The 24142-nt window shown below is 38.3% G+C and overlaps 1 protein-coding gene across 3 annotated transcripts in view; it reads left to right on the top strand.

Annotated features, from left to right (window-relative positions):
- Nucleotides 1-24142, top strand: part of PCDH9 (protocadherin 9) — a 720963-nt gene that overhangs the window by 313310 nt on the left and 383511 nt on the right. The window contains exon 3 of one of the 3 annotated variants that reach the window (XM_051626369.1): nucleotides 5091-5156. The exons of the other annotated variants lie outside the window; for them this stretch is intronic. Within the exon in view, the coding sequence (XP_051482329.1) occupies nucleotides 5091-5156 (66 nt within the window). The remainder of the gene's footprint in view (nucleotides 1-5090; nucleotides 5157-24142) is intronic. 3 annotated transcript variants of the gene reach the window in all.

Here is a 24142-nt window from a genome sequence, read left to right as displayed (position 1 = left end):
GCAAGAGCTTCCTCTACTTATTTACATGGGATAAAATTAAGAATTATGGTAGCTGAAATGATGCTACCATATTACAGCCAAAAAGATAGTAAATTAATTTAAATACAGAAATTGCTTGCTAGTTTTTGTTATGCTGTCTGGTTTGGATTTTTTTTTAACTGCAAAAAAAGTGTCATTTTCCTGAAACAGGTGACCAACTGGTCTGCAAACCTAAGTGATCTATTGAGGGACTAAAGTCTTGAGGCACAAAGTGATCTATTGAGGCAAGTGAGTTCTGTTGAGGAAGTCAGGATAAAGGAGGAGTTTGCCTTGGTAGATGAGGGCTGGGTTAGGTATAAATTAAGCAATCTGGACATCTATAAATCCATGGTTCCTGATGGGATGCACCTGCAGGTGCTGAGGGAGCTAGTGAAAGTCATTGCTAGGTCACTCTCCATCACCTTTGTAAGTTGTGGGGAACAGGAGAGGTGTCTGGGGACTGGAGAAAAGCAAATGTCACTCCAGTCTTCAAAAATGGCAAGAAGGAGGACCCAGGTAACTATAGACCAGTCAGCCTCATCTCCATGCCTGGAAAGTGATGGAACAATTTATCCTCAGTGCTGTCTCTAGGCATATCAAGGATAAAAGGGTGATTAGTTAACATGGTTTTATCAAAGGGAAGTCATGTTTAAGCAACCTGATAGTCTTTTATGAGGGCATAACCAGGTGGAGAGATGATGATAGTGCGTTGGATGTGGTTTATCTTGATTTCAGTAAAGCATCTGACACTGTCTCCCACAGCATCCTTGTAGATAAACTGAGGAAGTGTGGTATGGATGATTGGGTAGTGAGGTGGATTGTGAACTGGTTGAAGGAAAGAAATCAGAGAGTTGGGGTCAATGGGACAGAGTCTAGCTAGAGGCCTGTGTCTAGTGGAGTCCCTCATGGGTTGGTACTGGGACCAGTATGGGACTAGATGATCTTTCAAGGTCCTTTCCATCCCCTAACATGATTCTGTGATTCTGTGAGGCATACAAATAAAGATTTAATTTCATTCATTTTAGGCACTAAAATGTTAGCCATACACTATAGGTTGTGTGAGGCTAGATGGGAGAAATGGGCATTCAACCTCAGTCCCTTAACTCCTTATTTGCTGGAAGTGAGAGTAAAGACTGGTCAGAGTCCCTTATGCTTTGGTCCATTAGTTTCAGAGAGGTTTGCCTGATTAGAAAGTTTGTTTACACACATCTCAGTTGTGTAATTCAGACAGCTTAACTTCCACAGGCACTGTGCAACAACATCTGTACTAACTGTATAAAGAGAGCAAAATTAAGTATTTGGTGTCCTGGTAACCACAGTTCTTCAGAATCGGGGTTTTGATTGTAAAATTGAGCTAAACTTTTGATAACCAAGTACAGCAGGCTTTCTTCCTTGGGCAAGGTTGTGATTTCTGGTGTCTGTATTTTAAATCATAGACTCATAGAATGGTTAAGTTTGGAAGAGACCTTAAGGATCAGATCATCTAGTTTCAAGCCCCCTGCTATGAGCAGGGACACCTCCCGCTAGACCAGGCTGCTCAAAGCCTCATCCAACCTGGCCTTAAACACCTTCAGGTACTGGAAGGACACTAATAAGGTGTCCCCAGAGTCTTCTCTTCTCCGGGCTGAACAACCCCAACTCTCTCAGCCTGTCTTCATAGCAGAGGGGCTCCAGCCCTTTGATCTGTACCCTTCTCTGGGGTGGGCTTCTCTGTACCATCTCTAATATGTCCATTATATCTTTCCTGTGCTGAGGGCTCCGGAGCTGTATGCAGTATTCCAGGTGCAGTCTCACAGGAGAGGAGGAGACGAGCAGATATATGATCCTAGTGGAAAAAGAGAGGAAAAAACTAAGAAGTTTGATTAATGGAAGAAGCTTAGAAAGAGCTAAGTTTGAGGACTAATCTCAGAGCTCTTAGGCTGGAAAAAAAGTCCCATTAATTTTAGTGGGATTTTTGACTGCACAAGGACTTTCAAGATCAAGTGCTTTCTTGTTCATTAAAGGATAGAAAGTAATTAGAAATAAAGCACAGGAAAGATTTTATAAAGTATTGCTTTTGTCAGCTGAAAAAAATCCATATTATTGTAGGAGTTTCAGGCTAATCTTCTCTCTCCCTTTCTTGCATAAAATGATGACACAGTAAGTTGTTTTCATTACTCTTAGAGGTCCCTGGTTCTATCTGTTCATATTATTCAGAAAAAGCAATTGGCAAGTTTTTTCTGTGTTATCTGCCTTACTGTTGGATTGCAATCTCATCTATGATGCTGATTTTGTCATTTCCCTCCTCCATCCAAACTATTTAGCTCAAGATATTCCCACATCTTTGTTTGTAAATGTTGGATGAGAAATTACATAAAAAGCCAATGTGCATTTTGATTGAAGGATTTTGCCGATGTCAGCTCATGTAATAGCTGGAAGTAGAGGAACAGTCAGAAAGAAAAAAGATAAAACTAGTAAGTTTTACAGAAACAAACCTTGCATGTTTTATGATACCTTAAATTATGTTGACTTTTAAACACCTTTTAGGGTAGAAGCTATATCTACTTAATACCTCAAGAATCCAAGTCTGAATTTTAAATGTAAGGCAGTCATTTCAGGAATCATGAATTTAGGTCATCAACTGATGGGAGCACTATCTACACTGACCGCAGGGACAAGAGACTCATGTCCTACCAGAACTTCAAACCATTCTTTGAAATACTTAAAAACACTTTTCATGTTACTCATTCCTTACAGCTACTATTTTCTTCTTCCCCTTTCCCTCTTCATACCGCCTCCCTCTTTCCCCTTGCCCCCATACCAAAACCTTTTTTCCTTCAGCCTGTAGCTGTAATTAATTTGGGTAAAGACTATGGTCCAAGTTTAATTCCAGTTGGTATTGCCACTGGTTGTAAGACTGATAGCAGGAGCCACTTACATTACAGCTTTCTACCATGTGGTGATGGGCACAGGGAAGCTGTAGAAGGATGGGGAGACAGCGGAACTGTTGCAAAGCAGTTTCTTTCCTAGTTCTCTTTGATGGCCCTGCAATTCATAATGATCTTAAGCATTCCCAAAAGCAAGGGAAAGTGAGAAAGACATATTTCACTTTTGATGTAGCAGTAGTCTGCTTTTTGAGAAAGCAGCTATGTAGAAAAAAGGCATCATATACCATGCACTTGTCTCTTCAGTCTGCAATCATTATATGCTTGAGATTCTATTCCTGCTCGTTCCTGGTTTATTTTCATGGTTTTCCCAAGCTTTCAACTAACAAAATGGATGGAGGAAACTTTATTGTTACTGACATTTCTTTTGTGATTCCTTTCCAATTTTTTTCAGGAAACAATACGTATTTTTTTTTTCTGCAAAGGTGACTGATATCTGGAAAGGCAACTTTCTAACAAGTAAGAAGATATTTGGTAATATGGAACCTGCCTTCAAAAACTTTATCAAAGTAGATAAAATTGTGCAATATACATTCTAAGAAGAGCTTGATCCATAGGGACTCCTCCTTTGCCTTTTTCCTAATTTAATTCTATTGCATTTGGGTGAATTGCTCTTCATTTTTACTTATGTGACTGAGGGAAACAATCATATGTAAAATATCAGAGGAGATATATGCAGGTTTTAAAATGAGGCTTTCGCAGTGGCTTCTACCTTTCTCTTAAGGTATATTTATTAATCAGTATAGATTGTGCAAGTGCCTTTTCATTCAGAGTGTTAAGTAACATTTCTGGTTGTGTAAAACATTTTGGTTTTGGTTGGGTTGTTCTTTTTTCCAAATGAAATTTTAGATTACAAATAAGTGACTTCCTGAAGTTAGTTGGAAAGCCAAATTCATATATCAGAGGAGAATCTTTTTGGTAGATAAAACACTTAACATGACTTCCTGCTTTCAAGGGAATTTCTCGAGAAAGCTTTCAGAACTGTGATATGATTCTCCAAGAACACAGAACTTTTGTGAGATATCTGAGTTACCTGTTGGGAGTACTTTGGAAGAGACGTGTTTTCCATTGCAAATAAAAGTACTACTTGAGGTGAAGTTTTCTGAGGATTTTGTTCAGTATGTGGTAGTAAAGGAGTGGATAAACCATGCTGTACAGAATACTAATGTCCTTTCTGAATATGGTACACAGAGTGCTTTTTTGCAATTTGGGCACACTACTCTACCGAGAACGGATTTGAAACTGTCTGACTTTCTTGAAACATTGCTCTTAATGTAATGTTCTCTCTGGGAAGCTTTCTTTTCTCAAATAGAATAGAACAGCACAAAAGCCTGGTGTTAGGTTGATACCTGAGTTTCTGACTGCCTTTCAAATGCATGTGTTGCTCTGGCTTAGATTGTTCAGAATTATTGAGGTACTATTCTGCTGTCGAATTGGATAACCAATTCACTTCCTCTAGGAACAGAGAGTTTTGAAGGTTCTGCAAACTTGGTAACCTATTGAACTTTCCCTCAACAGTTCTCTACAGTCACATTGACACAGAATCCTTATGATTGGAGCCCTTGGAGACATGATATTTTGGGGTGTCTGAGTATTATACTCAGGAGACAACCAGAAGTACATAGTGCTATTTATATTCAGCAGTTAGTAGTAACAGAGTATGAACATCCATTAATGCTCCCACATTAAATACAGCTTTAATTGCAGTTTTAAAGATCTGCTTGTTTTGCTTTTTAGAGTCTCAGGGTTGATTAATAATAACTTAATAAAAAGCTTAATAGTGCATTAAATTTTAAAAAAAAGTTTCTTCTTATTATGAGACAGCGATTTCAGTTGGTAGTTCAATAAACAGAACAATAAAAACCCGTCTGAAAAATCTGTTGCCTCGCTGCATCTAAATGTTATACAATCAGCCTTCAAAAAACAAACTGATGTCTGATGTAGCCTTTTAAATGTTACCACACATATGTTTGGTAACACTCGGCTATGAAGTTTGGAAGCCCTCATAAAAAGTTGACTATCTTTGGTAGAAATTTGCTCACATTTTGCCTTCTATTTTACAAATATTGGGCCACTGGGGAGGTGGGTTATCTGAAGATCTCTAGTAAGAATGACACATCTTTTTATTTAAATATTATTGCTTTTTAGGCACTGAATTTTGGAGATATGCCGAAGTACTTGTGGGAGATATGGGTACCTGAAAAGCCATGGGTGGTAAGATATCGGATCCACTGAAATAAATAAAACAAACATTTAATTTTAAGATAGGTATTTTGGGCCCTGCTGTCACTGGTTTCAAAAGGACAAACTCCTGTAGGGCTCATAAGAAGTGCATTACTACAAATTTATGCAAGTGTGTTTCCATTATTTTCAATATTGTCACACTGGTGTGAAGTTGAAGTAATGCCTGTAGTAAACTAGAACTGTTCAGTAGCTTCTGATAGGGGAAGAGAGACTTGCTGAGCTGAACATTATAATGAAGCCTTTTCTCTTACCTTTATTCAGACAAATGAGCAGTTGGGTGTTGTCCATTAAAGGAATTCATGGTTCACAGCTGAACCTACTGAATACTACCTTTCTACAGGCATTCTCTTGTTAGTCTTGTTTAACATTTGCTCTGGACTCCATTTTTGAGCACCATGTGGACTTCCCAGAAAATTAGTCTGATAGAGTCCATCAGTTTCTATGCCGTTTTTTTCTTGTGGGAAATAAAAGACTGCAGTATCTGTCTACTGTCTGTGCTTTTTAAAGAGAGTCTCTCTAAAAAAAAGAGAGGCTTTGCTTGTGCAAAGCATTTAACACTGTCCCACATTACATCCTTCTCTCTAAATTGGAGAGACATGGACTTTACATATGAACCACTCAGTGTATAATGAAATGGCTGGTTGGTCACACTCAAAGAGTTGTGGTCAAGGACTCAACGTCCAAGTGGAGACAAGTGACAAGGAGCATTCCTCAGGCCTTGGTAGAGACTGGGGCTGTTCAACATCTTTGTTGGTGACATGGATAGTGGGATTGAATGCTCCCTCAGCAAGTTAGCTGACAACACCAAGCTGTGTGGTGTGGTTGACATGCTGCAGGGAGGGGAGGCCGTTCAGTCGAAGAGGTGGGCCTGTGCAAACCACACAAAGTTCAACGTCTCTAAGTGCAAAGGTCCTGCTGAGGGGTCAGGGCAATCACAAATACAGGCAGGGTGAATAATAGATTGAGAAAAACCCTGAGGAGAATGACTTGGGGATGTCAGTTGATGCAAATCTCAACATGAGCTGGCAATGTGCGCTTGCAGCCCAGAAAGCCAATCATATTCTGAGCCTCATCAAAAGAAGCGTGGCCAGCAGGAAAAGGGAAGTGATTCTCCCCCTCTAGTCAGCTCTTGTTAGACCCCACCTGGAGGATTGTGTCCAGCTCTGGGGCCCCCAAAATAAGAAGGAAACGGAGCTCTTGGAGTAAATACAGAGGAGGCCCACAAAAATGGTTAGAGGGCTGGAGAAAATTTGGGTTGTTCATATTGCAGAAGAGAAGGCTCCAGGGAGACCTTTTGGCAGCGTTCCAGTACGTAAAGAAGGCCTAGAAGAAACCTGGAGAGAGACTTTTTACAAGGGTGTGTAGTGGTAGGACGAGGAGTAACAATTTCAAACTGGAAGAGGGTAGATTTAGATTAGATAGTAGGAAAAAATATTTAGTGTGAGACACTGGAAGAGGTTGCACAGGGAAGTTGTGGAAGTGTTCAAGGTAAGATAGGATGGGACTTTGAGCAAACCGGTCTAGTGGGAGGTGTCCCTGCCCATGCAGGGGGGTTGGAACTAGATGATCTTTAAGGACCCTTCTGACCGAAACCATTCTATACTTCTGTTCTATGATTCTATGAAAATTAATATCAGAAAACTCTATGTAGAAGTTCAGAACTTCTTCTTGTTTTAAAGGTTAAAATATTACTTTTTGTATTTTTTAATTTAGTTGCATCTTATGATACATCTAATGACATTTGTTCAACTATTCAAACTACAAGATTAGAGTAAAAAGTTTTTCCTTTGTAATATAATCCTCGTTCCCCAAAACTAAGCACTCTGTGGCATCTGTGGGTATTTGACTTTTTAGCCTTAACAAGAGGCTATTTTAGCCTCAACATAGGCATTTCAGAGATAAGGGAATTGCTTTCATTTTTTAGATTAAAACATTCTGAATAAATTCTGGAATTTGTATGAGTGTACTATAAAATTGATACAGGTACATAAATCTAGATATCTCTCTTATCTTTCTCCTCTCTAATGATAGAGAATGCTGTGGCCATATATTGATTCAGTAACACAAAATTCTGAAGGAACTTTTCAATGAAAAAAAGGCATCATAGACAGTTAAGACAAAGTAATTTAAACTGAACACAATTAGAAATGAGATTCACAGTTGGACTAGATGATCATTGTAGGTCCCTTCCAACAGATCTATTCTATTCTATTCTATTCTATTCTGTTCTATTCTATTCTATTCACCTCCAGATACTAGAAATTTAGGTGCCTATAGCTATTTATAAATTCTTAATAAGCCCATTGGAGAATGGTTAGACCACACTGAGGTGGATTTAGTTTGTGAAGTACCATATGAGACTACATATGAACTTAAGCTCAGTTTTGGGATGTCTTTTTTTTTGTTTCAGTACTTGACTGTAACATTTTAGCAGTAAGTTATCACTTCTAGTATTTTAATTCATTGGATATTAACTACAAAATGAAGAGTCATGATGTACTGTTTTATTTAAAGCTCTGAGAAAAATATTTATGTAATGTTTCATGGTTGGGTCAGCTTTTTTGAGGGAAAGTATATTATTCTATACATTACATTGTAGAAGCTAGTCTTTCAAGAGCTACAGATATTAGGGAAATCTTTTTCATGGAAGCTTAATGTTAATTACTAGAAAGTAAGTTCTAAAGTGAATAAAGAGAAAGAAAGTTCTACACTTTTAAGCTAATTTCTAGATTTTATGGAACTCTCTTTCCCTAAGAATTATTCCTCTTTGTCAAACGAATCTTTTCAGCTAAGTTCAATTCTTCAAGAGAGGTAAAAAAATGCAAAACTCTTTTCCATGCCTGTTACAGGCTTTTAGAAATGTGAAAATTCATTCTCAATGTATTTGCTGATATTTGCCATTGAAAACTTTTGGCTTTTTTTTTTTCCCCCTAGCTGACAACAGCAGTCTGACTAATCAGTTCAATTAAAACTTCTTTTCCGTCCATGTGAATGCAAGGCTTTGAAAAAATCCTCCAGCCCTTTACTTACTGGAAGTATTTTAATTTATTGTTATCATTTTAATATTGGTAGGTCTTCACACTCTGAGCAATAACTAAGTGATGTTGGTGGCCTGTAGAGTGAATGCTCATTTTGCAATGCATTATTGAGTATGAATAAATATGTATTCTTGCTTTTTAAAAAACAGGTGCATTACCTGTGCATACTTTGCTCATCTAAACAGCAATTACACTGTCACTTTCTAAAGGATTCTTGGCAAAGCAAATCTCCATTAACATTGAATGTAATAGAATATAAAAATCCCTCTTAAAACAAGCTTCAGACCTAATGGATTTTCTGTTTCTTCAAGTTAAATTTTAGGCATTGCCTTTAGTGTTGGTGGTAGCTGGATGTAAAGATTAGATGCAGAAGTTATTAGGTAAGTGTTTGATGTACCTAATTAAGCAGCAGTTAAGACAGCACGATTTTGTGAGGGAACTGGGCTAGAGCAGTATGGATGCAGGAATGCAAACACAGCATTCAGTGATGAACAATCTAAAATGTTTTTAGCATGTGGGAGGGATGGTAACTCATGGGTAGCAATTTGTCTTTTAAGAAACCCATTCTACAGCACACATACATGCATGCATACCCACACACATAGACACCAGTCAATGCTGCATTTCCTCTAGCCCAGTTCAGACCAGCATGCAGGACACTTACTCCAACTGTGCAACATGTCTAGGTTGTCAGCCAGACTTCTGTGTGCATGGTTCAGGCTCAGCCTTCTGTGTGATGCTGGTTGCCCATGGATGTGTTTGCTCATGAGAAGTTATATCTTAAATGTTTATTGCTTTATAAATCATGTTGTTGGCATAAGCCACTATAAGCCAAGCTAGTGAGCCATGTGCCCTCACTAGTCACATAGCCACAGGCCATTTTCCTTGATATCATCCATATTTAAGGCCAACTAGCAATTGTCACTGAAGTTTCTATCACTGTGATCTCCCAACAAAAAAGTGTTACAAGAGTGTGAAGACAGCAGCACTTACATGATGGAGTTCAGCTAGTGTATCTTTGTTTTCCATTTCATACCAGGTTATCTTTGTTATTTGCAGTCAGGTAGATCTAGTCATGGTCCCATTTATCTGAGCAATGCTTTTGGATAGACTTTTGTGACCTGTGATCAAAATGATCCCTTATAGGAATATAATGGTACTTTGTCATTGTTAACATTAACATCTGCTCCTTTGGGGTGGTAACACCCCCTCCCACTTCAACCCACAAACACACAAATCTGGGAAAATACATGTATAAGAAGGAGAAAAACTGCATCAAATAATCAAAAGCAGGAGGCAGATTTCTGAAGGATACATTATGAGTATGAAACTTAAGACTGAACTTGTCCTAAAGTAACAGACTCTTTCTTTGAGAGAGGAAAGAGATGCAGAGCTTTAGGAAATGGGCTAAGGTTAAAGGAAAGAATCTGAGAATACTAAATAATCTCATTTGGGTATGTTTCATATAAATGACTTGGTTTCCAAATGGTAGATCATACAGGATTAGGAAAACAACAAAAAAAAAAGGGGGGGGAAGAAGTAGTTTTTTCTCTGGTGTTAAAGCTAGACAATAATAACTGCTTTAGTAAGGATTTTGAAAAGAGGAATGCTCTGTACATTTTGTCTTTTGGAGTCTGCATATACAGTTATCGTTAGTAACCCTGGCAAAATAGTTCATAATTTGCATTTTGTTCTGATCATAACTCTGTGCCTATTAGCCAGTAAAATAAGTCTGAACCCAGACAAACACCAATCTTCTTTGTAATTAGATTTTATTATTACTTTATTTTCACAACTAAGCTGCTTTTTAGTTTAGAACCATCATTATTTATTTATTTTTTTTAGTATTTTTTGTGAAATAGCACTTTGAAATGAATGAAATTAGGTGTTGGTCAATGAGGTACTACTCTTCTGTCTCAAATGTGTTTGCAGTGAAACTGAGCAACGTCAGGTTTATGTAAAAATAAATGTTTACATATTTATCTTTACTTCATTTTTCTCCCTAATTAGTAGCATGCAATGTACCATTCTGCTTTTTGATTCACCCCCTTGGTGCCTGCACCTCCCCTTAGGGATCCCAGCTGTTTTCCTCTCCTGCTGTAATTTAAATCAAACTTGTTCCAGGCTGTAATGGATAGTGAATCTAACCATCTAATGTTTTCTGTGAGACAGATGCACAACAGAAGCATATGAAAGAGACATATGGAAAACCAAGTGCCCTACTGGGGTGAAGATAGATCCATTCTTGTTTTGTTATACAATATTCCAATTCTTATATCAGCTAGTTCACCTATGTTTTAGTAAGTTTAGAGTGTGATATGTGTAGAAAATTTGAAGTACAAGTGATATATTAATTGAAATGGTTAGGCCAAGTCTTCCTGTTTTCATAATAAACTGTGCCTCCAGACTGTTGTTATGTATTATACTCTTCACCTGCTCTTTTCTCTTGTGATGTTAAGAAAAAGTATTCTAGTGTCTGTCTGAGAGTTGTTATGACAGGTCTAATGGCTCATATGGGAATGTAAATCTAGATGTTCTCTCTCATCCTTGTTTTGGCATCTAGTGCAAATCATAATCTTGTATAAAGAGTGCAACTTGTCGTGTCTGGGTGAAGATATTTGCTAGGAATATGCCATTGAAAGCAGGGTGCTGCTGTCTGTCAGTACTCCAATATATTTCTGTTTTTCTTTCTCTCTTAAACCCTATGATGCTTCTATTCTTAGCAAATAAAATAGTAAGACATTTCTTTATCCTATTTCTCTATGCCTCTCTAACTGTATATAGCATATAAGAGAAAGAGCATCAGTCAGGAATTTTTATATTTAACTAATATTTTAATATTTTAAAATGTTGGGTTTTGGTTGGTTTTTCCCTCCTCTTTGTTTGGGATCTACTCTAGTTCCTACCCTAGAAAGGTTATACAGTTCAAATAGCATTTTTCCACCTCTAGCTTCTCTTCATGACACAATATACAGTAATTAAATACAAAAGTAAGGAGAAGTCATAGGTTAATAATAACTTTGTTGGCTGCTGGATTTCTTGATATATTTTTGAGGCATATTTTCTTAGCAGAAATAATGTAATAGTCCCCTGTGTGGATTTTTTCATATCTGATTTTGAAAGGTGCCTCGTGTTCCTTCCAGTGCTACTGATCATGAGATGTTATCAGTACATTTAAGTCAGGCAGACTAAGGCTTGGAGTGATTGCATCTCTAACAAAGACTGAAGACCTAGCTTAAGTCAATGTTGTGGTTTAACCCCAGCTGGCAACTAAGCACCACACAGCAGTTCACTCACTCCCACCCCTCATGGGATGGGGGAGAGAATCAGAAGACTAAAAGAGAGAAAACCTGTAGGTTGAGATTTAATAGGTAAAGCAAAAGCCGCACACACAAGCAAAACAGAACAAGGAAATAATTCACTGATTCCCATCAGCAGGAAGGTGTTCAGCCATCTCCAAGAAAGCAGGGCTCCATCATGTGTAATGGTTACTTGGGAAGACAAACACCACCGCTGGGTATGTCCCTGCTTTCCTACTTCTTCCCCCAGCTTTATATGCTGAGCATGACGTCGTCGTATGGTATGGGATATCCCTTTCATTTCTTGATAGCAGCTGTCCTGGCTGTGTCCCCTCCCAACTTCTTGTGCACTCCCAGCCTCCTCACTTTTCAGGTGGGGTGAGAAGCAGAAAAAGCCTTGACTCTGTGCAAGCACTGCTCAGCAATAACAAAAACATTGCTGTGTTATCAACACTGTTTTCAGCACAAATCCAAAACATGGCACCATACCAGCTACTATGAAGAAGGTTAATGCTATATCAGCCAAAACCAGCACAGTCAAAACTAGCACTTATTCTGTTATGGTCCTGACTCTAAATACAGTTGCCCTGTGTAAAGTTCAGCAAGATCTCTTCTGGGGTAGCAAAGTTCCCTTAGGTTTATCTAAATAAATATTAGCTTTCTGGTGAATGCTTATAAAGAGATTTGGAGAAAAACTAGTTACTCTGTAACTCCTCAGACCATACCTGGTTTCTCAGGGACCTGAGAAAAAAATAGCAGATAAATTAACTTCTTTACACTGTTCACAATCACAGTGGAGATTATGCTCATTAAATATTTATCCACCATGGAGGAGGAAAAGACTTGAATAGTCAAACAGTAGGTGTTAATTTAAATGTCATAACCACAATTAGAAAAAAAACATCCTTGCAATCCAATTTTATTGTGGTTTCCCAATCTGTGTTTTGAAAATAGCCTTCACTTGAGGATTTCCACTCTGCAGGAAGAGAGGATAGTACAACATGGGTTTGACTCAAGTTTCCTGAAATTTTTCTCTTTCTCAAAATTCCAGAGGCTTTCTGTGACTCAGTGATCCCTTTATAAGATATCCCAGGTTAATTTGGGGTTGTCAGTTGTTTCCAGCAAATAGATTTTCCTCCCACTTGATCACCTTTCACCTGAAAGAATGATCTAAAGCCACTAGCTGTACTTTCTATGTGACTTTAATGAAACCAACACAAGTGACACCATAGGGAAAAATTGGTGTGTTTTTTTTAATTGGCTGTTGCTGTTGTTCTGGGTTTTTTTAACCTAGCCTGATTGTTTTTGTGGAGATCAAGCTTATATACAAAGTAGGGCAATTTAAAAATGTTATTACAACAACTCATTTCATACTGTCTTTGTCTGATTATTTGTCTGATATTATTTCTAATAGCATCATCAGAACACTTTAAGTAGCTAAAAATGTGTTCTAATATTAAAACGTGTAATGTTTAAACAGTTTAGCTTTGATGTATTATTAGATTTTCTGAGTATTACACAGAAAAAGAATAATTATTATCCATTGAAATACTATCTAAAAATTAAAAGTACTAAATATATTTAGGCTAGGCATGTGAATACTCTTCATAGTCTCATTACATGCATGGAGTACCATTCTATCTTCATGAGGTAATCTAAGTTGGAAGGGACCTTCAGAGATCATTTGAGACTATATCCTGCCCAAAGAGGGCTAACTTAGATGAAGTTGTTCAGGGCCTTGCCCAATTAAGTTTTTAATATCTCCAACGCTATCTCCAAGGCTTCCTGGGCAGCTGATGTTCTGTCATAATTGTGAAATTTTTTTCCTTCATATCAAATTAGAATTTTCTGTATTGCAGCTTGTCTTTGTTGCTTCTCATCTTATCACCGTGCAGAGTTTGGCTCCATATTCTGCAGGCCCTCCCACTAGGTGGCTAAAACTGCAATAGCATTCACATCTTGAAAGGGAGCACATGCAGCTCTCAGAGACCTTCTTTGTATTCTACAGCTTCCTGACCAATTTGGCAACCCTTTGCTGGGCTTACTGTAGTGTTTTTCCTGCACTGGAGAGCTCATTCCACCCTTTGAACCTGCAGATCCAGGCAATTTTTCCAGGTATGTGTCAGTCCATCCATCCAAAACCTTTTAATGCAAACCAATATCATGCTTCTCACCACTGAGGCTGCAGGGCAGGCCTGGGCAAAGTCCCAGCCTGAACTTCTGGTCCCAGCAACAGGCAGGAACTGGATTCAGGAACGCACAGATCAGGATCAAAGGCAGAAGAATGGACAGAGTTCTCCCAGGATGCTAGCCATGAACAAAGAGAGCTTGACACTGTTGATCTCTGAGATTTATATTGAGTATGATATATATGGGATGGAATACTTCGTTTGGTCAATTTTGGTCACCTGTTGGTCCACTCCTCCCCACAAGAGGACTGTAGGTGTGACCCTTCTTCCACCCTTTTGTTTCCTGCACTCAAGAAGTTTTACAGAACCAAGCATACCATTCTCTAGCAGTAACTATAAACATTGAGCGTTATCAGTCCTAGAAGCAGATACTGACTGGAAAACATGCCGTTACTTTCGGCAAGTGCAGCTACTCAGAAGACACTTAACTGAAAAGTAAAATTTAAAAAAAGAAAATTGTTTCTGTCCTGACTCGAACCAGGACATCCAGTCATCAGAAACATATTCAGATCACCTAGATCTTTGTAAGACTATAGACTGTGACCTTGCAATGACATTTTCTGGCTTCCTTGGCACTGTTGGAGGCATCCCGTCTTGTCCAATTACCAATTTACTTAATTGGTTTCTACCTCGACCTTCAGTCTCCCAGATCCTGGCACAGGCTCCGAGGACCCGGGAGGCTTGAAGCAGTCCTTACCAATAGAAACTAAAGCAGAGGAGGCATCTAGTACCTCAGCTTTTCTCATGTCTTTTGCTGCTAGATTCTCTACCACTTTGAGTGATGGCCCCACATTTTCCTTTGTCTTCCTTTTTGCAGCGGAGCGAGGGACCGGGATGCCATGATGGTCACAAGTATCAGCCTTTATTAATAGGTTACATCACATTCTTATACCTTTTTCTCCTGTCCACGAGCCTTACGCTTCCTTCCCGTTGGTTAACAGCTTCTGTGCACGCGTTCTATCTTACTTTGTGATAGGTTACAAGTTTCTTACTTTTTCTTACAAGAATGTCAACACACATCTGTATCTCTCTCATACCTTCTTTTCCCACAAACTTGTTTTTCTCTAACTGCCAAGGGGTCAGCTGTAGTTTGTCGAGATCAAGGCTGCCTGCGGCCCCTAGCTGATGCCCACACCTTTTTTTTTTTTTTTTTTTTGATAGTATAACATTATTTTTATGCCTCACATTCCCCACTAAGGTCAACTCAAGAGAGTTTTGGCTTTTGTAATTCAGTTGAGCTCAGCCATGATTTCCCCATTATACCCACTGATGTTATGTTACTCTTATTTGACTTCCTGGACATCAAACTGGACTTTTCCTGTGCTTTTAGGAAGTTGTTATTGACGATCAATCAGCTCCCATGAGCTCTTGCAGCCTCCAGGGCAGTCTCCCATTAACCCCCACCAAGTGGATCCCTTGAGCAAGTTTAAACCTGCTTTTCTTAAGTCTAGGTTTATTTTTTCTTGTCTTTTTTTTTTTCTTTTTTTTCTTTTCTTTTTTTCTTGTTTTTTTAATGTAATAGGCCCAATTGAGGGTCCCCTCTGGTCAGTTTGTCAGCCACCTGTACACCTGTATAAAAAAAAGCCAAACAGTTCTTGATGCTTGCCAGAAATCTCTTAAAATTTTTGTGTTCCACTATTTTGCCCTTTCAAATGATGTTGGGGTAGTTTGTATCCCCCCTGAGAACCACCCTTGTCCATTGTGAGGTTTCCTCAAGTTTTCTAAATGAAGTTTCATTTCCTCTTCTTGATCAACCAGTCTTTATCAGACACTCATCACTCCACTCATTTTGATCTTGACCCACCAGCTCTGGACTGGTTTGTTGCCTGCTCCAGTATAAAGCTCCATTAATTCAAATTGCCCTTTTCCATAGAATGCAACCTCTCCGCCTCACTTGTCCCGAGGAGCCTGTATGGATTCCCTGTGATTTGTTTTCCAGTTTGCATGTATTTGTGTACATCCACTCAAGGTGAACCTCCACAGCCATGCTGTGTTCACAGGGGATGTTCCTTGTGTATAGTGCTTGCTCCTGAGCACTTCTTTGCTTTCTCCTATCCCTCCTCTAAGTCTCAGATCTTTTGTCCACTTCCTCTAGATTCACTAGATTAGCAAGCTTCTCTGCAAGGCTGGGTCTTGTCCCACTTCATTAAACATACCACGACACAGAAGTATTTTTATATATATGTTTAACACGTACATTAAAAAAATACCTATATATATACATAGTGTCCGCCCATGCTTAAATACTTTATGCAAGTTTATGAAGAAAATAGACAATTTGTATATATTGTTATGCGTTTGTGCACAGAACGGCAAAGAGATAATGTAAAAAACTTCTTAAAATACTGAATAATTCTCTTTTTGTTTGGAACTATTGTCTTCAGCTTTTTATCTCCTACATGCATTACTGGCACTCTTATCTTTCTGATTTTTCAGTTGTGTTTTTGTGGGTTTTTTTAACATCACTGAAGTGTGAAGCAGAAAGCAGTCATATATGCCTGGCCAATTTGACGGTGATGGTTTATTCTTCATTGTAAGTAAGGTGTTGAAATGTTTTGGAAAGGTTGGTCCTGTATAGGGATTCAAAACACAGAAGTTAAAGACATACAACAACTTGCATGTTCTTTTCTCCAAGAACTATAATCATACATAAAATAAATACAAAAAACCATCAGCATATAGTATTTTGAACACATTTAAACTGTTTTGTACTTATTGTACTATCAAAAAAAAGACATTTATTAATACTCCCACATATTTATTTTGTTTAAAAGCTCTCTTTCTTCGAGGAAAAAAAAAAGGAACATTTTAATGTACCTGAATATATTAAGGAAGATATATCAATTATTTAATGTTACTAAGATACCAGTCTTTTTAGGGAAGGAGGATGCCACAGAGGTTACCCAAGTAGTTTTTTTTTTAGTAGTATATTTGTATGAGAAGTCTCTTGGACATCCTTTTTGTATACCATCATTTAGGTTTTTGTTGTTGTTTTGTTTTGTTTTCTTAAATCAATCATTATAATTTAGGTGGAGAGGCAAGGAAGTATGCATGAGAAGATATGCATGAGAGTTCTTCACAAGTTTGTTTCATCTGCCCTATCCCTGTTGAAATATATTTACTTTCCATACTGAAGGAAATGTTTCAGTTGCATTATCCCTTGGTGGAGGACAGAATTAAAAATAACATTATGTTGCATAATTCAAAGGTTTTATGATCTAGTGTTAAATGCAAAGGTGAAGCAAGAAAAGAAAAAGGGTACAAATGACATTCACAGTAATACCAAATATACTCTTTTTTGGGGGAGTTGTATTTCATTTCATTGAAGATTGCAGTGGCACAAAAAGAATAATTTTTTTTTATTTTCTATTTACATTTACCTGAGATGTTTTTTCTTAGGTGTCTTGTCTCACATGCTTCTACATGGGTAGTTTGCTATATTAGAGAGCATGCAACTTTATAGTATCTCAAATGTTTGCAGACCCTGTGTTTAGACAACTGAATGAAATCTTGGTACGTCACTGCCTGTAACTGAAGATTAAACACCTATATTGCTGATGCCTAACTTGGATGTCTGAGCCTAGAGTTGAAACACTTCAAGTTCATCCTGTTTGGGGTTTGTTTCATTTTGGTTTTGTTTGTTTGGGATTTTTTGGTGGGTTTGTTGTTGTTGCTGTTGGGTTTGGTGGTTTTTTTAATTGTTTGGTTTTTGGGAAAAACTGTTTGCAGAGGTAGAAGTGGTGTATAGATACTAACATTTTTGTCCAACATTTTTTATGCCATGTGACAACAGATTATGTCCTCAGCAAGACCTATGAGAAACCAGCTCACATGGTTGTCACTGAGGACAGAATTTGATAAGCTTTCAAATGCAGAAATTGAATAAGGACATGAAATATCAGTATAGGCTAGCAAGAGAGTCTTGTGGGGATAAACAGAAGTGATACATAAAATGTAATTCAGCACCGTCTTTGTCAATGACTGAAGCAGCATAGATAAGTATGCCTTTATCCTGTTTGAAGTTAGCGGACATTTGCCACTGACCTTTGTAATGCTTCTGGATTTTACCCTCTCTGTTTGACTGAACTGGAAGTTGGCCAAGTATGTGCTGGTGATTCCTCTCATCTGTAGAAATTTAGTCTGTTCTGGGTAAAAGTTTTGATACTGTTCCCTTTGTCAGGGTGAGAAATAAAGACATTATTTAATAGCTTTAAAAAGTCTTCCTCATTTGTGATGATTCACCTCATTTGAGCAGAATAGGATCAAATGTCTGTAGTGAATTTAGTAGCCTCTGAAGATCCAAAATATGACTAAGAAAGTGGTTTCAATTTTTTACATGCATGATGTATTAGATTAATTGTTTCTGGTTTAGGATTAATGAGGCTTCATGGATAGGGGCAGAATAGGTAAGCAGTCAGTTATCTTTGTAGGAAAGGAATGAAAAGTATTTAATTCTGAAATGTTTCAACAGTGCTGATTCTTCTAAGTCAATTTTTTAGGTTTAATACAGTGCTGTTTTGAGCTGTCATATTTCTTATATATTGCAGCACTGTAAACCTTCACAGTCTGGACCTCCCTTTAGGAGCTTGAGTATATATGCTTGGGTACATGAATGTAGCAATCAGGAAACAGCATAAAGTGAAATGGCTGTTACTGCATGTTCTTCAGCATGGCAAGGTACTGCAGATCACAGGGTGTTCTTTCAAGAGAGTTTGGGGGGTTTGTTTGGGTTTTGTTTGTTTGCTGTTCTTTTTTTCTTCTGTGAATGATCTCCACTGTGCTTTTTTTCCATTACATCATTTGATTGCCAGAAAGATTTAATCCACTTATAACAGCCCTTCACTCACTAAATGCTTCCTTAACATAGAGGAATATAAATAATTACATTTCACTTCATATTCCTTATGTTTCTCCACCTCCCAAAAAACAACCTGACCTCTAACAACTTTTGCTAGGTTCAGAATCAGGAGCTTTACAAAGATGAAAGCTGCCAACCATATTTGCTAGCAATTCATTTGTATGCTTTTCAATTTACAGAGCCGGCCCTCAGTCTCAGTTTTTAATTTGATGCTTTAGATGAAAACCTACTTGGGGAAATCAATGAGAGGTTAACCAAAGCCTAGGCAGCTGCAGTGGTTAGAAGTTGACAGCTTTGACTGCATGCCAAACTAGGTTCAGTTTTTCTGTTTTACTTATTCCTCATTTCCAGCCTTTTGCCATATCACATGACATTATGCTATCAAGCTTTGATACTGGGAGGGGAAAATTAGTATGCTTAACAGCATGGTAAGCTTGTTACCTGATACTGTAATTTTACAAAGTCAGAAATATAAAATGGGGAAAAAAAATAGAGCAAAAATAGATACTTAGCATGGAATTTCTGACAAGGTTCCAGCTGCTATGCCTGTTGCTCTGTTACCCTTCACTGCTGCTGCTATAAGTCAGGCTAGTGATTAAATCATATCATTGGTGGAAGGTAAAAGGCCAAAGATGAAAATTATGCAACACAAATGATACATACAAAAATACATTAGTCATATTCTCTGCATACAAAATTAATGTGGGCCAGTTCACGTTTTCCACATTTCTTTGCCTATTTTGTGTCAATTTTTTTAAAAATACTCTTGCTGAATTAATATGGAAGTTAAACTGAATGTTAGCAATGAAATTAAAACAGTTAATGCAACATGATGTAAATTTCTCACTGTCATTTTACTAATGGATTTAAATGGGGAGAAAGAAAAAACCCTAAAACAAATAGACAGTTCCCAGTTATAATGTTATGTACACATAGCCATATGTATAGGTTATTATATATTTTAACATATATTATTATATGAGCAAAATGTCCCTTGGAAATCATCATTAGGCCTGATAACAGAGCCTAGTTTATGACCTTTATGAGCTTTAAAAATGCCCATATCCATTTTACCATGTAAATCCAGCCTCTAGATGTCCATGGTACCAAAAGCCAGGCACTGTAATCAATGTGTGACAGAACAACATTTGGCAGCATTATAGTGACAGAAAGCAAAGGCAAAATTAGAGACCATGAGGAGAAGGTAGGAGTAGCGGGTGCCTGCTTGTGGCAAAGATCTTTCACTGCTTGCATGAAGGCCCCTGACAGATGCACTGCACAATACTCATTGCAGGCACAGGTCAAAGGCAAACACCTTTTGTTAACACTGTTCCATTACAGGTATGACTAACATCGAAGGCTCTTTTGGGAAACCTCCTAAGTCATGCTTTTATTTCATTCCAGTTGGCTGAATCTTTCCTGCTGGAAGTAGGTCTGAAGGAAGAGTAGGTGTTTGATCTTCTTCTGATTAAAGTCAATGCAAAATTGGTTTTGAGTTTAACACCATGAGTTCAGTCTATAGAGAGAAGCCATTTAAGCCCTTCCAGAATATTTTGAAAATTTCTAATGTGAAATGGGAATTCAGAAAGTGAAAGCTTACTGGTTTGTACCTAAACTTCCTTTTTTGCTAGGCATTCACTAAGCAACCGGAGATTGCTTTGACTTGCTATTATTCACCGTAAATTTGGAGTTTAATGGAATGAAAAGCCAGGAGCAGTAAATTAGATAATATTTCTGTATTTCTTACTGTACTTTAAATACAACCTTGATACTAATCCCAGAACAAAAGGCCATAGTTTAGTTTTCAAGTTGTGGCCTGAAAACTGTTGGTGACCCACTATTTCAAAAATAATATGCAAAGGATAACTAAGAGAACTATAAGATGTTAAGTTAATTATATTAATATTGAAATTATTCGTCATTATCTATGATTACAACTTGCCATGTTTTTCCATATTGTTGTCAAAGGAGTTAATCACTGAAATTAATACAGTATCAGCAAGAAGTGTTTATTTGGATTTTAGGGTTGGGATTTGGGTTTTTTTTTCATAAATATAACAAATCTCAAATTGACATAAGAGATTTCTTCCCTAAACTTCTTTTGGGATGTCTACTTCAGATAGCTGGAGAAATTTTTTAATTTTTTTTAATAATCTAGTAATTTTAAGTTTTCCACAATTTTTTACTTGTTTATGACAACAGAACGTACATTCACATACACAGAGAATTGTCTATTTTTACCGAGGTAGTAAGTGCTTGGCATGAGAATTTGGCTCTTATTTAAGGTTGGAAGTACAACTAAGACTTGGAAAGACTATAGAAACAGTGAGAGCTAATTCCCAGATGTAGATTGGTGTTTAAAGAGGATAGCATCTACCTGTAAAAGGCAATTCAAAGGACAAACAAAGAAATTACTTCATAGCTTCAATGCTGGAGAGTCTGTAAGTAGATTTTTCAGGCAAAATGTATATATCTAAAACTCTGCCAAAATGGATGCACAGAGGCAACACCAAAATTGGCTGAACTACATCTTTTTTTATCAGACCTGTGAATTCCTAATATGTTTAGGCATAAAGTGATTGCCCCTGTAAGCAATTCCTGTGAGAAGGTATAGCATCCTGCAAGTGAATTGCAGGAATATGTAGCATGTGCTGACCATGCTGGGTACAGCATGACGCACCAACCATCACCATTTTTGCCTGGAGATGCCTGCAGAGCCAACCTGCAATACAGGACTCCAGCACAGTGGTCTGCAGCATTCTGTTGGGACAGAGCAGAGCAATGTCCTGGAAGGAGCAATTGGGGCAATCCCAAGCACAAATACAGGCAGGGAGCGGTATGGATTGAGAGCAGCCCTGAGGGAAAGGACCCCACCTTGAGTACTGTGTCCAGTTCTGGGGCCCCCAACACAGGAAGGACATGGAGTTGTTAGAGCGAGTCCAGAGAAGGGCCATGGAGATGATCAGACAGCTGGAACACCTCTCCTATGAAGACAGGCTGAGAGAGCTGGCGTTGTTCAGCCTGGAGAAGGGAAGGCTCTGAGGATACCTCATAAGCAGCCTTCTAGTACCTGAAGAGGGCCTACAGGAAAGCTGGGGAGAGACTTTACAAGGGTGAAGTGATAGGATGAGGGAGAATTGTTTCAAACTGATAGGGGATAGTCAGATTAGATATTAGGAAGAAATTCTTTACTGTGAGGGTGGTTGCCCAGGGAAGCTGTAGATGCTCTGTCCCTGGAAGTTTTAAAGGCCAGTTTGGATGGAGCTTTGAGAAACCTGGTCTAGTGGGAGGTGTCCCTGCCCATGGCAGGGGGGTTGTAAGTAGATAATCTTCTAGGTCCTTTCCAACCAAACCATCCTATGCTTTTATGTGTCATGACCTGCCACATAATGATCCTAGTACACGTCCTTTTACTTCACATCTGCAGAATTAAAGTTTTGAACCTGTTGTATTTATTCAGCAAAATCATATTGGGCAATGAATCTGGTATCACAGATAATTAGTGCCTTTCCTTTAACCTAGCACAGTTTGTGTAGGGTAGGAAATCCAAGCTTTGTGGTATAGGAAAATAGAGAGAGCTCAAACTAAAGGAATCATAGATTAGCAGCATACTTTCAGTCGTTCTGGCATGAATGTGTTTTTAGTTTTCTGAGTTCAATTCCAATACTGTTATTTGCCCAAAGATTTTAATGTCAAAGCAGTGTGATGGTTTGGCAGGGTTTTTTGTAGTGGGAGAGGTGCCCCACAGTTGGTTCCAGTAAGAAGCTGAAGAGCTCCCTCTGTTCCAAAACCAGCCAAGAAGCCATTAGAGAGAGACAATAGATGTGCCTCTGTGATTAACATACGAAAGAACTGATGTAAGACCTGAGCCGAGCAAGCCAGTGGGCGGGGGTGAAGGGAAGGGAGTTGGGTGAGAGGCTCTAGGTTGTCGTGTTAGGCCCAACCCACAACAAGCAGTTTTAAATTAAAGGTGTGGAATCCAGGGCAAAAATTCAGTTTGTTAACCCTAAGCCTGCTCCCATATTAAAAATAAAATAAAACAAAATTAAAATCCAGTTTATTGAACCTCAGAATGTTACCATGAAGCCCATGGAAGCTTTACCATTACTTTTGTAAAATGTCAAATTATGCCTGAAGAAAGACAGACAGCTGAAACTCCTAAGCACAGTAGGAACAGATGAATTGGAAGGTCAAATTTTGCTTTGGACTACAGCATTAAGATTGATTTTTATTTCATTTTTAACTCCTCCTGAAGATTAAAAAATAATGAAATTAGGTTTTCAAGCTTAGGTATGAATGTCCATAGAGTGGAAGGGCCTTCTCAGAAGTGTCTCTTTTTTTCTCATGATTTCTAAGTATAAACCTTTTTTTTCCTATCTCATTGAAGATTACTGAGGAGAGTAAAACTTCTGGGAACAATGAACATCTGTAATTTTGAAGGAAGGGAATTAATTACCAATTTTCATCAAGTTTTGATGTGCAAAATGTAAACCTATGCATCAGTTGTGCAGAATAAATTTACAGCACTTCTATCAACCTGTCCTCTCTTGAAAAACAAAATCTGTAAAAATCATATGACCTGCATGGTTTGCCACGGTGTACTCTTAGTGATTATATGGTAGAATATATGGTGTCATAGATGTTACTTATTGGGCTTTCTAATTTGTCAGTCATAGAATCATGGAGTTGTTTGGGTTAGAAGGGACCTTTAAAAGTCATCTAGTCCAACCTACCTGCACCAAGAAGGGATATCTTCAAGTAGATTAGTCAGGCAAGTCTTGACCTTGGTGAAGCCATGATGACTGTTTCAATTCACCTCCCTGTCCTCCCTGTGCCTTAGCATAGCTTCTAGGAGGATATGATCCATGAACTTCCCAGGCACAGAAGTGGGGCTGACAGGTCAGTAGTTTCCAGTTTCCTCCTTTCTACCCTCTTTAAAAATGGGTGCAATATTTCTCTTTTTCCAGTCGCTGGGGACTTCACCTGACTGCCACGACTTTTCAAATATCATGGAGAGTGGCTTGGCAACTACATCAGCCAACTCCCTCAGGACTCTGGGATACATGCTCTCAGGTTCCATAGACTTGTGTATGCTCAGGTTGATCAAAAGAACATGACCCTGATCTTCTCTTACAGTGGGAGGGACTTTGTTCCTCCAGGCCCTGTCTAGAGGTCCATTCACTTGAGAGGTGTAGAAAGACAGGTTGCCAGTGAAGACTGAAGCAAAAATATTGTTGAATTTCTTAACCTTCTTGTTGCCCTTTGTTACCAGTTTGCTATTCTTGCTCATCAGGATGGGTAAGCTTTCTTTGACCTTTTCAGGATGACATACCTGTAGAAGCCCTTCTTATTATTCTTTGCATCCCTTGTGAAGTTTAGGTCCAGCTGCACCTTGGCTTTCCTGATCCCATCCCTACACAGTTAGGCAGTGTCTCTATACTCTTCCCAGGATACCTGTCCCTGATTCTACTGCCTGTGCATTTCCTTCTTGCCCTTTAGTGTGATCAGGAGATCTGGAGTCAGCCATGTTGGTCTCTTGCCTTCCTTGCCTGATTTCTGGGGATCAAGAGCC

The sequence above is a fragment of the Apus apus genome, chromosome 1, assembly GCF_020740795.1.
Source record: "Apus apus isolate bApuApu2 chromosome 1, bApuApu2.pri.cur, whole genome shotgun sequence".
Lineage (NCBI taxonomy): Eukaryota > Metazoa > Chordata > Aves > Apodiformes > Apodidae > Apus > Apus apus.
The sequence above is the reverse complement of the archived record's forward strand: the minus strand, read 5'-3'. Positions and strand labels throughout refer to the sequence as shown.